The 14,579-nt window shown below is 34.9% G+C and overlaps 1 protein-coding gene across 1 annotated transcript; it reads right to left on the bottom strand.

The window, feature by feature from the left end:
- Window positions 1–4,530: 4,530 nt before the first annotated feature.
- LOC140052431 (uncharacterized) lies at window positions 4,531–9,728 on the bottom strand. Its single transcript, XM_072098042.1, has 2 exons — window positions 4,751–9,728; window positions 4,531–4,646 (listed from the first exon to the last, which is right to left on the bottom strand). Exons 1-2 carry the CDS (start codon window positions 9,726–9,728, stop codon window positions 4,531–4,533), a joined length of 5,094 nt encoding a protein of 1,697 aa, XP_071954143.1.
- Between the last annotated feature and the right edge of the window lie 4,851 nt (window positions 9,729–14,579).

The following is a 14,579-nucleotide window of genomic DNA, read 5'->3' as shown; positions in this document are numbered from 1 at the left end:
TTTGTGTGAAAAAGTTTTGTCGAAATGCTCAAAAGGGTCTAAAACGATTTATAATGTGATTTTAAGCACTTTGATGTTTTTGTGTAACCAAGTTTCATCGAAATGCACAAAATGGTCTAAAACGTCTCCAAATGCGATTTGAAGCTATTCTAAGCACTTTGGTGTTTTGTGTGAAAAAGTTTTGTCTAAATGCTCAAAATGGTCTAAAACGTTTTTAAATACGATATTAAGCTATTTTGTGCTCTTTGATGTTTTTGTGTGAAAAAGTTTTGTCGAAATGCTCAAAATGGTCTAAAACGTTTTTAAATACGATATTAAGCTATTTTGTGCTCTTTGATGTTTTTGTGTGAAAAGTGTTATCGAAATGTTCAAAATGGTCTAAAACGGTTTATAATGTGATTTTAAGCACTTTGATGTTTTTGTGTAACCAAGTTTTTTCGAAAATCTCAAGATGGTCTAAAACGTCTCCAAATACGATTTGAAGCTATTCTAAGCACTTTGGTGTTTTTATGTTAACAAGTTTTTTCGAAAATCACAAAATGGTCTAAAACGTCTCCAAATGCGATTTGAAGCTATTCTAAGCACTTTGGTGTTTTTATGTTAACAAGTTTTTTCAAAATCACAAAATGGTCTAAACCGTCTCCAAATGCGATTTGAAGCTATTCTAAGCACTTTGGTGTTTTGTGTGAAAAAGTTTTATCTAAATGCTCAAAATGGTCTAAAACATTTTTAAATACGATATTAAGCTATTTTGTGCTCTTTGATGTTTTTGTGTGAAAATTGTTATCGAAATGCTCAAAATGGTCTAAAACGGTTTATATTGTGATTCTAAGCACTTTGGTGTTTTTATGTTAACAATTTTTTTCGAAAATCACAAAATGGTCTAAAACGTTTCCAAATGCGATTTGAAGCTATTCTAAGCACTTTCGTGTTTTTATGTTAACAAGTTTTTTCGAAAATCACAAAATGGTCTAAAACGTCTCCAAATGTGATTTGAAGCTATTCTAAGCACTTTGGTGTTTTTATGTTAACAGGTTTTTTCAAAAATCACAAAATGGTCTAAAACGTCTCCAAATGCGATTTGAAGCTATTCTAAGCACTTTGGTGTTTTTATGTTAACAGGTTTTTTCGAAGAACACAAAATGTTCTAAAACGTCTCCAAATGCGATTTGAAGCTATTCTAAGCACTTTGGTGTTTTTATGTTAACAGTTTTTTTCGAAAAACACAAAATGTTCTAAAACGTCTCCAAATGCGATTTGAAGCTATTCTAAGCACTTTGGTGTTTTGTGTGAAAAAGTTTTGTCTAAAAGCTCAAAATGGTCTAAAACGTTTTTAAATACGATATTAAGCTATTTTGTGCTCTTTGATGTTTTTGTGTGAAAAGTGTTATCGAAATGCTCAAAATGGTCTAAAACGGTTTATAATGTGATTTTAAGCACTTTGATGTTTTTGTGTAATCAAGTTTCATCGAAATCACAAAATGGTATAAAAAAACGTCTCCAAATGCGATTTGAAGCTATTCTAAGCACTTTGGTGTTTTGTGTGAAAAAGTTTTGTCGAAATGCTCAAAATGGTCTAAAACATTTATAAATACGATATTAAGCTATTTTGTGCTCTTTGATGTTTTTGTGTGAAAATTGTTATCGAAATGCTCAAAATGGTCTAAAACGGTTTATAATGTGATTCTAAGCACATTGGTGTTTTTATGTTAACAATCTTTTTCGAAAATCACAAAATGGTCTAAAACGTTTCCAAATGCGATTTGAAGCTATTCTAAGCACTTTCGTGTTTTTATGTTAACAAGTTTTTTCAAAAATCACAAAAAGGTCTAAAACGTCTCCAAATGTGATTTGAAGCTATTCTAAGCACTTTCGTGTTTTTATGTTAACAAGTTTTTTCAAAAATCACAAAATGGTCTAAAACATCTCCAAATGTGATTTGAAGCTATTCTAAGCACTTTGGTGTTTTTATGTTAACAAGTTTTTTCAAAAATCACAAAATGGTCTAAAACGTCTCCAAATGCGATTTGAAGCTATTCTAAGCACTTTCGTGTTTTTATGTTAACAAGTTTTTTCGAAAATCACAAAATGGTCTAAAACGTCTCCAAATGTGATTTGAAGCTATTCTAAGCACTTTGGTGTTTTTATGTTAAAAAGTTTTTTCGAAAATCACAAAATGGTCTAAAACGTCTCCAAATGCGATTTGAAGCTATTCTAAGCACTTTTGTATTTTGTGTGAAAAAGTTTTGTCGAAATGCTCAAAATGGTCTAAAACGATTTATAATGTGATTTTAAGCACTTTGATGTTTTTGTGTAACCAAGTTCCTTCGAAATGCACAAAATGGTCTAAAACGTCTCCAAATGCGATTTGAAGCTATTCTAAGCACTTTGGTGTTTTGTGTGAAAAAGTTTTGTCTAAATGCTCAAAATGGTCTAAAACGTTTTTAAATACGATATTAAGCTATTTTGTGCTCTTTGATGTTTTTGTGTGAAAAGTGTTATCGAAATGCTCAAAATGGTCTAAAACGGTTTATAATGTGATTTTAAGCACTTTGAAGTTTTTGTGTAATCAAGTTTCATCGAAATGCACAAATTGGTCTAAAACGTCTCCAAATGCGATTTGAAGCTATTCTAAGCACTTTGGTGTTTTGTGTGAAAAAGTTTTGTCGAAATGCTCAAAATGGTCTAAAACGTTTTTAAATACGATATTAAGCTATTTTGTGCTCTTTGATGTTTTTGTGTGAAAGTGTTATCGAAATGCTCAAAATGGTCTAAAACGGTTTATAATGTGATTTTAAGCACTTTGATGTTTTTGTGTAACCAAGTTTTTTCGAAAATCTCAAAATGGTCTAAAACGTCTCCAAATACGATTTGAAGCTATTCTAAGCCCTTTGGTGTTTTTATGTTAACAAGTTTTTTCGAAAATCACAAAATGGTCTAAAACGTCTCCAAATGCGATTTGAAGCTATTCTAAGCACTTTGGTGTTTTTATGTTAACAAGTTTTTTCAAAATCACAAAATGGTCTAAACCGTCTCCAAATGCGATTTGAAGCTATTCTAAGCACTTTGGTGTTTTGTGTGAAAAAGTTTTATCTAAATGCTCAAAATGGTCTAAAACATTTTTAAATACGATGTTACCGTAGGCGTCCATCATAAATAAATTACAAATTTTGTAGATACTGATGTTCCTTTATTTATTCTCTGAACTATCTCTTGTATCTCTACAAATTACAGTATCATTAGCAACTTGAATAAACACCGTGAAAACTATAATAAAACAAAGATTAGCATTACAATGTAGGCCTAATCATATCATCATCGTACAGGCAGACAAGCACAGGTCTGACTCATGGGGCCGGGGAACATGGTACCCTAAGGCCTAGGGCTAGCTCTCAGCAATGAAGTAAAACTCAACTAATTAAAAATACAAGTCATAAGTTATAATTACAATCACATGAATAACCATGTATAAATACCTTGTAGCCTTATTGGAGCCTATGGTAAAGATACTTTTAACAATGATTATCTCTAAACTTTATGTCATAAAAAATGTCTTATTCTCTCTTATCACTTTTTATCTATCTGAGCTCTAGAGGGCCTCCTGTAAGTAGGCTGCAGTTACACTCCCACCCAAATCATCTATGATTTAACCTAAACTTCCACCCGTGCCAGAATAAACACAAGCAATGCAAAACTGGAAGTACCTTAACAATATTTACCAAAACTATTGAAAGAATAAGTTAACAGTTTGTATTTTCTAAAATCAAGGTTAGTTTATGAATTGGCCTTTCCAAATATGTTGCGCGTTTCAACCGTTTTCCATCATTATCGATATTTGTGTCTGCAACAATTAACCTAACTTTTCTCACTAGTCCGTCCTCACTTGGCATTAATTCAGATATTCTGGCCAATTTCCAGTCTCCGCGTATCAAATGTTCTTCTTTTAGTAGTACTATGTCTCCTATCTCAAGGTTTCGGCGTACTTGGTTCCACTTAGCTCTCGATTGAAGGTTGGTCAAATATTCCTTTTTCCATCTTGACCAAAATTCATTGGCCAGAAACTGAACTCGACGCCATCTTCTTAATGCATATACGTCTTCCTTGACAAAGAACCCAGGCGGTGGAAAAACGATTTTCGATTTCATTGTGAGTAGCTGGTTCGGAGTTAAGGCTTCGGGTCCATGTGGATCATTTAGATTTTCGGTTGTTAGAGGTCTACTATTGACGATAGCCATCGTTTCGTACAGGAATGTACGGAGAGACGTGCTATCTAATCTTGACTTGTATTGATTAAGAATGGAATAGAGAACGTTACGGATTGTTCTTATTTGTCTTTCCCAAATGCCTCCCATATGACTGGCGGAAGGAACATTAGAAAAGAAGTTACAGTTTTGATCTGCTAGGAACTTTCGCACCTTATCTTCTTTAATCTCCTTAAAGGCCTTTGTGAGCTCATGTTGTGCTCCCATAAAGTTACTGCCTTGATCACAACGAAATTGACGAACATTGCCACGTATAGCAATGAAGCATCTAAGAGCGTTGATAAAGGCGTCTGTTGTCATGTCGTCGAGCATCTCTATATGAATGGCTCTTGATGCCATACATGTGAATAACAATCCATACCTTTTTAATTCTCTTCTTCCCTCCTTAACCAAAAATGGTCCAAAACAGTCAAACCCAGTATATGTAAACGGAGGGGTTGGTTCCAATCTTTCATTTGGTAAGTTTGCCATTTTTTGGTCTTGATTACGCCCACGTAATTTTCTGCATTGAACACACTTGTAGATATGGCTTGATACAGCTGAACTTATTCCAACTATCCAAAATCCATTGGATCTAACTGCATTGGTCGTAAAGCCTCTTCCTTGATGGGCTGTTTTCTCATGGTAGTGTTTAATTATTAAATGTGTTACATGGCTTCTTTTTGGCAATATTGCAGGATGTTTAACACCCATATCTAGAGAGGTGGCTCGTTTCAGGCGACCACCAACTCGCAGTAATCCGTCAACATCTATGTACGGGTCTAACTTCGCAAGATTGCCTGTGCACTTGGAAGATTGCTTGTAGAGTTGGTCGATGTCTTTTTTGAAGAACTTATGTTGGACCATTTTGATGATGGTCTTTTCAGCTTCGATTCTGTCTTCTACAGAGGTAATGGTATAATGATTTTTGGTTTTTCTTGTTTTGATGAATTTCTTAAGAGCGGCAACTCCTGTAACTGCTCTCTTATAATCGGAAAAACGTTCTACACGATTTAGCAAGCAATTTTCTTCAGTGGAATTTATCGCAAGCACGCTAGCTTGGTTTACTTCCGGATCGTTGGAAGATACGTCAAATTTTTGATTATTTTCCACTATATTTCCGCATTTCCAAAGGAGTTTTGGTCCTTGAAACCAGTTGGATGTCTGTAAGTCCTTTGCTCCAAGACCTCTTGAAGCATGGTCGGCTGGATTCTCATTCGTAGATATGTAGTTCCATTGTTCAGGATTTGTGGTATCTCTAATGCGTTGGACGCGATTAGCTACGTACACATGGAAACGTCTGGCTTCGTTTCTGACATAACCAAGTACTACCTTCGAGTCAGTCCAGAAGTAGTGTGCTGAATTTTTATATTCTAGTTCTTGATATAGAATGGTACTGACTTTTGTTGACAACACCGCGGCTTGTAGCTCTAATCTTGGAATACTAACAACCTTTTTGGGTGCCACTCGGGCCTTTGCCATTATCAGCGCACAGTGAATCTCAGAGAAGTCATTTTCAAGTCTTATATACGAGCACTGCCCATAACCAGAATTACTTGCGTCGGAAAAGTGATGAAATTCGACCTTTCTTTGTTGGAAATCTTTTGGTTTGAAGCACCTATTAATCGTAATGGTGGCAAGCTTTGGAAGGTCTAATCTCCATTTCTCCCATTTTGGACGAAGCTCCTCGGAAAGTTTTTCGTCCCAGTCTGTTCCCTCCTTGCACACTTCTTGCAGTATTTGCTTACCCTTGAGTGTAAATGGGGCAAGAAGTCCAAGTGGGTCGAAAATTGATGCTACAGTGGATAGAATTCCTCGGCGTGTCAATGGAGTGTCTTTCATGGTGATTCTAAATTGAAAGTTATCTGACTCGACGCACCATTGTATTCCAAGGGCCCTTTCAACTGGTAAGTCTTCGAATGATAGGTCTCGATCTACGGTTCCTTTAGCCTGTTCTGATTTTGGGATGGTAGACATAACGTCTCGTTGGTTGGAAATAAATTTATGTAGTCTAAGTGAGCCCTTTGCACACAGTTTTCTGGCATCTTCTATTAATTCAACTGCTTCAGGTACAGTTTCTACGCTCTTTAGACCATCGTCTACATAAAAGTTGTTCTTAATGAAGTTAACTGTCTCTGGTTTGTGTTGTTCGGCAAAGTGTTCCGCCATGTATTTTAGTCCGAAATTAGAGCAACCTGGTGAGGAAGCGGCTCCAAACAAGTGGACCTTCATTCTGTAATCTATGGGTTGCCTTTCGAGATTTCCATCTTCCCACCACAAGAAGCGTAGATAGTTTCTGTCATTCTGGTTAACATGAAACTGGTGAAACATCCTCTCTATATCACACATTATGGCTATGGGTTCTTGTCTAAATCTGCATAGTACACCTATGAGTGTGTTGTTTAGGTCTGGTCCAGTAAGAAGATGTTGATTCAAGGCTGTACCTTTGTAGTTAGCGGAGCAGTCAAAGACAACACGAATTTTGGTGGGTTTCTTAGGGTGGTAAATTCCGTGATGAGGTATGTACCATGCTGGCTCTTTTTGTATTTCATTTGCTGGTACTTTCTCGGCATCTCCATTTTGAAGTATTTCTGTCATAAATTTTTGATAATCTTCAAAGTACTTCTCATTCGTCAGGAAACGTCGTTTTAGGTGGTTCAATCGATGCAGTACACAAATTCTGTTATTCGGTAATACTGGCCTCTTTTTAAAGGGTAATGGCATTTCGATATGTCGGTCTTCATTGATATGGACTTCCTTTTTTAGAGTATCCATAAACTGCATGTCTTCTTGAGAGAGAACTGTGTCTCTTGTAACTTTCTCCGTGAAGTCGTACTCCAAGGCTCTTATTGCATCTAATGGAGTAACTATTTCTTTAACAGCTGTTTTTAAGACATAGTGAACTTCTTTGGTTGGTTCCGATTTCAAATTAGATTCGTACGTTAAGTGTAGATCGTTTGGAATTTCCTTCACCATTACTCTATGACTGTGACCGATTTTATCTTGAGGAACATAAGATGTCTCAGCTCCTCCTCCTACAACACTCCAACCCAATTGAGTTTTGATAGCGAATGGTTCATTTCCATTTCCTGAAATATGGTCTATGGGTGCCAGAGCCTGTGGAACGTTATACCCAATAAGCAACCCTATTTCACAGTTTTGTCTAGATGGTATCTGTTGACTTATCCTTTGTAGATGAGCATAACATCTCGTCTTTTCGGGTGTAGGAATATGTGATTGGTCAACTGGTATGTATTCTCTAGTATATGCCGTTGGTAGCTGAATTTTTGTTTCTTCAAAGAAACCTCTAATCATTAGGTTGTTATACTTCTTGCAAGATACGACTTCCCTTTTAGACGTCATCGTAGTCAATCTTAGTGTTGCTGGTTCGCAACTTGCACCAATTTGGTTTGCAGTATCTTCTAGCACAAAGGTTGTGTCGGATTGTGTGTCTAATAGGGCATATACAAGATGTTCCTTTTCAGGTTTATGTTCATTGGATATCCAGACGGGAACTATCATTGAAGACATTGTGTTGTTTGTGTTTCTGCGGACATTTTTGCAGTTTGAAGTCTTTACTGATTTTACCACTTCAGACTTAGCGTCACCATTCAGCCGAGTCTCGGCGTCAATCTCGTTAGCCTGATCTCTCTCCTTTACATTTGAAGTCTTTACTGATTGTACTACTTCAGACTTAGCGTCAACATTCGGCTGTGTCGCGGCGTCAATCTCGTTAGCCGGATCTCTCTCCTTTACATGGAGACTTGTTGGATGTCTCCTTTGGCAAATTTTACAAATACTTTTCTGGTTACAGTTCCTTGACACATGGCCATGTTGTAAGCAGCTGAAACATAGACCATTTTGCTTGATGTATTGCTGTTTTTCGGTATCGGGTTTTCTGGCAAACGCTCTGCAGTCAATTAGGTGATGGTTATTCATTTTACACATGAAGCATGATGGCATTCCACTGATACTGGTGGCTAGCGTTTGAGATTGGTTTCGATATCTTGAACTTTTCTCTGTGAATTTTGTTTCATTTTCTGGTATTAAGGTAACAGGATCGCAAACAATTTCAGCTTCGGTCGTCAAAAATGTGGAAAAGTCATTGAATGTTGGATAACTACCCTTGATTTGCATAGCGCTCACTGCGTTTCTTCGCCATCTATTCACTAACCAATCTGGTAATTTTTGAAGAATTTTCCGGTTTTCTCTGCTGTCATTAAGAACTTCCAAGCCTTTCATTTCTCTCATTGCTATGTTGCATTGGTTCAGAAAGTCAGAGAGTCGCCTAAGGCCATTGTAATCTCTTGCTTGAATCCTTGGCCAGCTGTCTAATTTGTCTCTAAATGCTTCGGAAACTATAAATGGATTTCCATATCTTTTTTCTAAAACTGCTTTAGCGTTTTCATAAGCATGTTCACCTTGTAGCAGAAAGTATCCACTGACAACTTCCTTTGCTGGGCCTCCTATGTATCTCTTAAGGTAGTGAATTCTGTCTTCCTTAGAAATTCCTTTATTTTCGATTAAACATCTAAAGGATGCGTTCCAATCATAGTACTTAAGAGGATCGCCATCAAATATTGGTGGCTCTGGTGCTGGTATGCGGTTCATACTGAAGGCTGAAGAAAAGGCTTCTGCTAAAGCGTTTAAGTCTGTGGTACTGCTAGATTGATTTTGAGGCATTGTCGATTGGGCTGTTGTTGCTTGTGTCTGTGTCATTAGAGGTTGAGGTTTGGTTAGGTTGCGAAACCTTAGTGCATGATCATTTGAGGTTTGGTGTGGGGTGGTCATAATTTCTCCATATCCGTTCTGAATTTCCTGTTGAATTGCATCAACTCGTGCATTCTCTACAGCTGCAGCTTGTTTAGCCTCTAAAACTTTGAACTCTGCTTCAGCTTTGGCATGTTCTGTTCTTTGCTGTGCTTCCCGCCTTATTTCTTCAAGCCTTGCTTCTGCTTTCTTAATTTCCATTTCCGCTTCCTTTGCTGTAAGGTCTGCTTTCTGTTTAGCCATTTTTTCAGCAAATTGAGCAGTTTTGTTGGCTGCAGCAGCATTCGCCACAGCTTGAGCTTTAATGCTAACAATAGATCGACATGAACTCCTTGATGCTGCAGATTTTGAGGCTTGACACTCCAGGGCTAATGCATGTGCCCTATCCATAGCGCTTGTTATACTAGCTTGGATGGAGTTGGTAATGGTGAGATATATGTTCTCATTCTCCAGGTGATCTTTGCGATGAATACCATCTCTATCTTGTGCATACAATTTATTCAATACGCACCAAGCATCACTATATTCCTTTAATGCAGCTTTAGCTTTGCATAATGCAGTTTGTATCTCAAATTCGTCGCTTGGAACATCTTCTAGTTCACTTGATGCTTCTTGAGCCTTTCTCTGAGTTTGAGTCAACAGCTTTACTTCAGTAGCAATGCTAATTGACAGGGCCTTAGCTGTAGGGCGTCTCTCACTCTGTTCTCTTAGATTCATTGAGTTTTCATCAGCAAAGTTTTCACTGTTACCGTAGGCGTCCATCATAAATAAATTACAAATTTTGTAGATACTGATGTTCCTTTATTTATTCTCTGAACTATCTCTTGTATCTCTACAAATTACAGTATCATTAGCAACTTGAATAAACACCGTGAAAACTATAATAAAACAAAGATTAGCATTACAATGTAGGCCTAATCATATCATCATCGTACAGGCAGACAAGCACAGGTCTGACTCATGGGGCCGGGGAACATGGTACCCTAAGGCCTAGGGCTAGCTCTCAGCAATGAAGTAAAACTCAACTAATTAAAAATACAAGTCATAAGTTATAATTACAATCACATGAATAACCATGTATAAATACCTTGTAGCCTTATTGGAGCCTATGGTAAAGATACTTTTAACAATGATTATCTCTAAACTTTATGTCATAAAAAATGTCTTATTCTCTCTTATCACTTTTTATCTATCTGAGCTCTAGAGGGCCTCCTGTAAGTAGGCTGCAGTTACATACGATATTAAGCTATTTTGTGCTCTTTGATGTTTTTGTGTGAAAATTGTTATCGAAATGCTCAAAATGGTCTAAAACGGTTTATAATGTGATTCTAAGCACTTTGGTGTTTTTATGTTAACAATCTTTTTCGAAAATCACAAAATGGTCTAAAACGTTTCCAAATGCGATTTGAAGCTATTCTAAGCACTTTCGTGTTTTTATGTTAACAAGTTTTTTCAAAAATCACAAAATGGTCTAAAACGTCTCCAAATGTGATTTGAAGCTATTCTAAGCACTTTGGTGTTTTTATGTTAAAAAGTTTTTTCGAAAATCACAAAATGGTCTAAAACGTCTCCAAATGTGATTTGAAGCTATTCTAAGCACTTTGGTGTTTTTATGTTAACAAGTTTTTTCAAAAATCACAAAATGGTCTAAAACGTCTCCAAATGCGATTTGAAGCTATTCTAAGCACTTTGGTGTTTTGTGTGAAAAAGTTTTATCTAAATGCTCAAAATGGTCTAAAACATTTTTAAATACGATATTAAGCTATTTTGTGCTCTTTGATGTTTTTGTGTGAAAATTGTTATCGAAATGCTCAAAATGGTCTAAAACGGTTTATAATGTGATTCTAAGCACTTTGGTGTTTTTATGTTAACAATTTTTTTCGAAAATCACAAAATGGTCTAAAACGTTTCCAAATGCGATTTGAAGCTATTCTAAGCACTTTCGTGTTTTTATGTTAACAAGTTTTTTCGAAAATCACAAAATGGTCTAAAACGTCTCCAAATGCGATTTGAAGCTATTCTAAGCACTTTGGTGTTTTTATGTTAACAAGTTTGTTCAAAATCACAAAATGGTCTAAAACGTCTCCAAATGTGATTTGAAGCTATTCTAAGCACTTTGGTGATTTTATGTTAACAAGTTTTTTCAAAAATCACAAATTGGTCTAAAACGTCTCCAAATGCGATTTGAAGCTATTCTAAGCACTTTGGTGTTTTGTGTGAAAAAGTTTTATCTAAATGCTCAAAATGGTCTAAAACATTTTTAAATACGATATTAAGCTATTTTGTGCTCTTTGATGTTTTTGTGTTAAAATTGTTATCGAAATGCTCAAAATGGTCTAAAACGGTTTATAATGTGATTCTAAGCACTTATGGTCTAAAACGTCTCCAAATGTGATTTGAAGCTATTCTAAGCACTTTGGTGTTTTTATGTTAAAAAGTTTTTTCGAAAATCACAAAATGGTCTAAAACGTCTCCAAATGCGATTTGAAGCTATTCTAAGCACTTTGGTATTTTGTGTGAAAAAGTTTTGTCGAAATGCTCAAAATGGTCTAAAACGATTTATAATGTGATTTTAAGCACTTTGATGTTTTTGTGTAACCAAGTTTCATCGAAATGCACAAAATGGTCTAAAACGTCTCCAAATGCGATTTGAAGCTATTCTAAGCACTTTGGTGTTTTGTGTGAAAAAGTTTTGTCTAAATGCTCAAAATGGTCTAAAACGTTTTTAAATACGATATTAAGCTATTTTGTGCTCTTTGATGTTTTTGTGTGAAAAGTGTTATCGAAATGCTCAAAATGGTCTAAAACGGTTTATAATGTGATTTTAAGCACTTTGATGTTTTTGTGTAATCAAGTTTCATCGAAATGCACAAATTGGTCTAAAACGTCTCCAAATGCGATTTGAAGCTATTCTAAGCACTTTGGTGTTTTGTGTGAAAAAGTTTTGTCGAATTGCTCAAAATGGTCTAAAACGTTTTTAAATACGATATTAAGCTATTTTGTGCTCTTTGATGTTTTTGTGTGAAAAGTGTTATCGAAATGCTCAAAATGGTCTAAAACGGTTTATAATGTGATTTTAAGCACTTTGATGTTTTTGTGTAACCAAGTTTTTTCGAAAATCTCAAAATAGTCTAAAACGTCTCCAAATACGATTTGAAGCTATTCTAAGCACTTTGGTGTTTTTATGTTAACAAGTTTTTTCGAAAATCACAAAATGGTCTAAAACGTCTCCAAATGCGATTTGAAGCTATTCTAAGCACTTTGGTGTTTTTATGTTAACAATTTTTTTCAAAATCACAAAATGGTCTAAAACGTCTCCAAATGCGATTTGAAGCTATTCTAATCCCTTTGGTGTTTTTATGTTGATAAGTTTTTTCGAAAATCACAAATTGGTCTAAAACGTCTCCAAATGCGATTTGAAGCTATTCTAAACACTTTGGTGTTTTTATGTTAACAATTTTTTTCGAAAATCACAAAATGGTCTAAAACGTTTCCAAATGCGATTTGAAGCTATTCTAAGCACTTTCGTGTTTTTATGTTAACAAGTTTTTTCGAAAATCACAAAATGGTCTAAAACGTTTCCAAATGCGATTTGAAGCTATTCTAAGCACTTTCGTGTTTTTATGTTAACAAGTTTTTTCGAAAATCACAAAATGGTCTAAAACGTCTCCAAATGTGATTTGAAGCTATTCTAAGCACTTTGGTGTTTTTATGTTAACAAGTTTTTTCAAAAATCACAAAATGGTCTAAAACGTTTCCAAATGCGATTTGAAGCTATTCTAAGCACTTTCGTGTTTTTATGTTAACAAGTTTTTTCGAAAATCACAAAATGGTCTAAAACGTCTCCAAATGTGATTTGAAGCTATTCTAAGCACTTTGGTGTTTTTATGTTAACAAGTTTTTTCAAAAATCACAAAATGGTCTAAAAGGTCTCCAAATGCGATTTGAAGCTATTCTAAGCACTTTGGTGTTTTGTGTGAAAAAGTTTTATCTAAATGCTCAAAATGGTCTAAAACATTTTTAAATACGATATTAAGCTATTTTGTGCTCTTTGATGTTTTTGTGTGAAAATTGTTATCGAAATGCTCAAAATGGTCTAAAACGGTTTATAATGTGATTCTAAGCACTTTGGTGTTTTTATGTTAACAATTTTTTTCGAAAATCACAAAATGGTCTAAAACGTTTCCAAATGCGATTTGAAACTATTCTAAGCACTTTCGTGTTTTTATGTTAACAAGTTTTTTCGAAAATCACAAAATGGTCTAAAACGTCTCCAAATGTGATTTGAAGCTATTCTAAGCACTTTGGTGTTTTTATGTTAAAAAGTTTTTTCGAAAATCACAAAATGGTCTAAAACGTCTCCAAATAAGATTTGAAGCTATTCTAAGCCCTTTGGTATTTGGTGTGAAAAAGTTTTGTTGAAATGCTCAAAATGGTCTAAAACGATTTATAATGTGATTTTAAGCACTTTGATGTTTTTGTGTAACCAAGTTTCATCGAAATGCACAAAATGGTCTAAAACGTCTCCAAATGCGATTTGAAGCTATTCTAAGCACTTTGGTGTTTTGTGTGAAAAAGTTTTGTCTAAATGCTCAAAATGGTCTAAAACGTTTTTAAATACGATATTAAGCTATTTTGTGCTCTTTGATGTTTTTGTGTGAAAAGTGTTATCGAAATGCTCAAAATGGTCTAAAACGGTTTATAATGTGATTTTAAGCACGTTGATGTTTTTGTGTAATCAAGTTTCATCGAAATGCACAAATTGGTCTAAAACGTCTCCAAATGCGATTTGAAGCTATTCTAAGCACTTTGGTGTTTTGTGTGAAAAAGTTTTGTCGAAATGCTCAAAATGGTCTAAAACGTTTTTAAATACGATATTAAGCTATTTTGTGCTCTTTGATGTTTTTGTGTGAAAAGTGTTATCGAAATGTTCAAAATGGTCTAAAACGGTTTATAATGTGATTTTAAGCACTTTGATGTTTTTGTGTAACCAAGTTTTTTCGAAAATCTCAAAATGGTCTAAAACGTCTCCAAATACGATTTGAAGCTATTCTAAGCACTTTGGTGTTTTTATGTTAACAAGTTTTTTCAAAATCACAAAATGGTCTAAACCGTCTCCAAATGCGATTTGAAGCTATTCTAAGCACTTTGGTGTTTTGTGTGAAAAAGTTTTATCTAAATGCTCAAAATGGTCTAAAACATTTTTAAATACGATATTAAGCTATTTTGTGCTCTTTGATGTTTTTGTGTGAAAATTGTTATCGAAATGCTCAAAATGGTCTAAAACGGTTTATATTGTGATTCTAAGCACTTTGGTGTTTTTATGTTAACAATCTTTTTTGAAAATCACAAAATGGTCTAAAACGTTTCCAAATGCGATTTGAAGCTATTCTAAGCACTTTCGTGTTTTTATGTTAACAAGTTTTTTCGAAAATCACAAAATGGTCTAAAACGTCTCCAAATGTGATTTGAAGCTATTCTAAGCACTTTGGTGTTTTTATGTTAACAAGTTTTTTCAAAAATCACAAAATGGTCTAAAACATCTCCAAATGTGATTTGAAGCTATTC

Source organism: Antedon mediterranea, chromosome 6, assembly GCF_964355755.1.
Source record: "Antedon mediterranea chromosome 6, ecAntMedi1.1, whole genome shotgun sequence".
In the NCBI taxonomy this organism is placed as follows: Eukaryota; Metazoa; Echinodermata; class Crinoidea; order Comatulida; family Antedonidae; genus Antedon; species Antedon mediterranea.
Note: the sequence above shows the minus strand (reverse complement) of the source record. Positions and strands in the feature narration are given on the sequence as shown.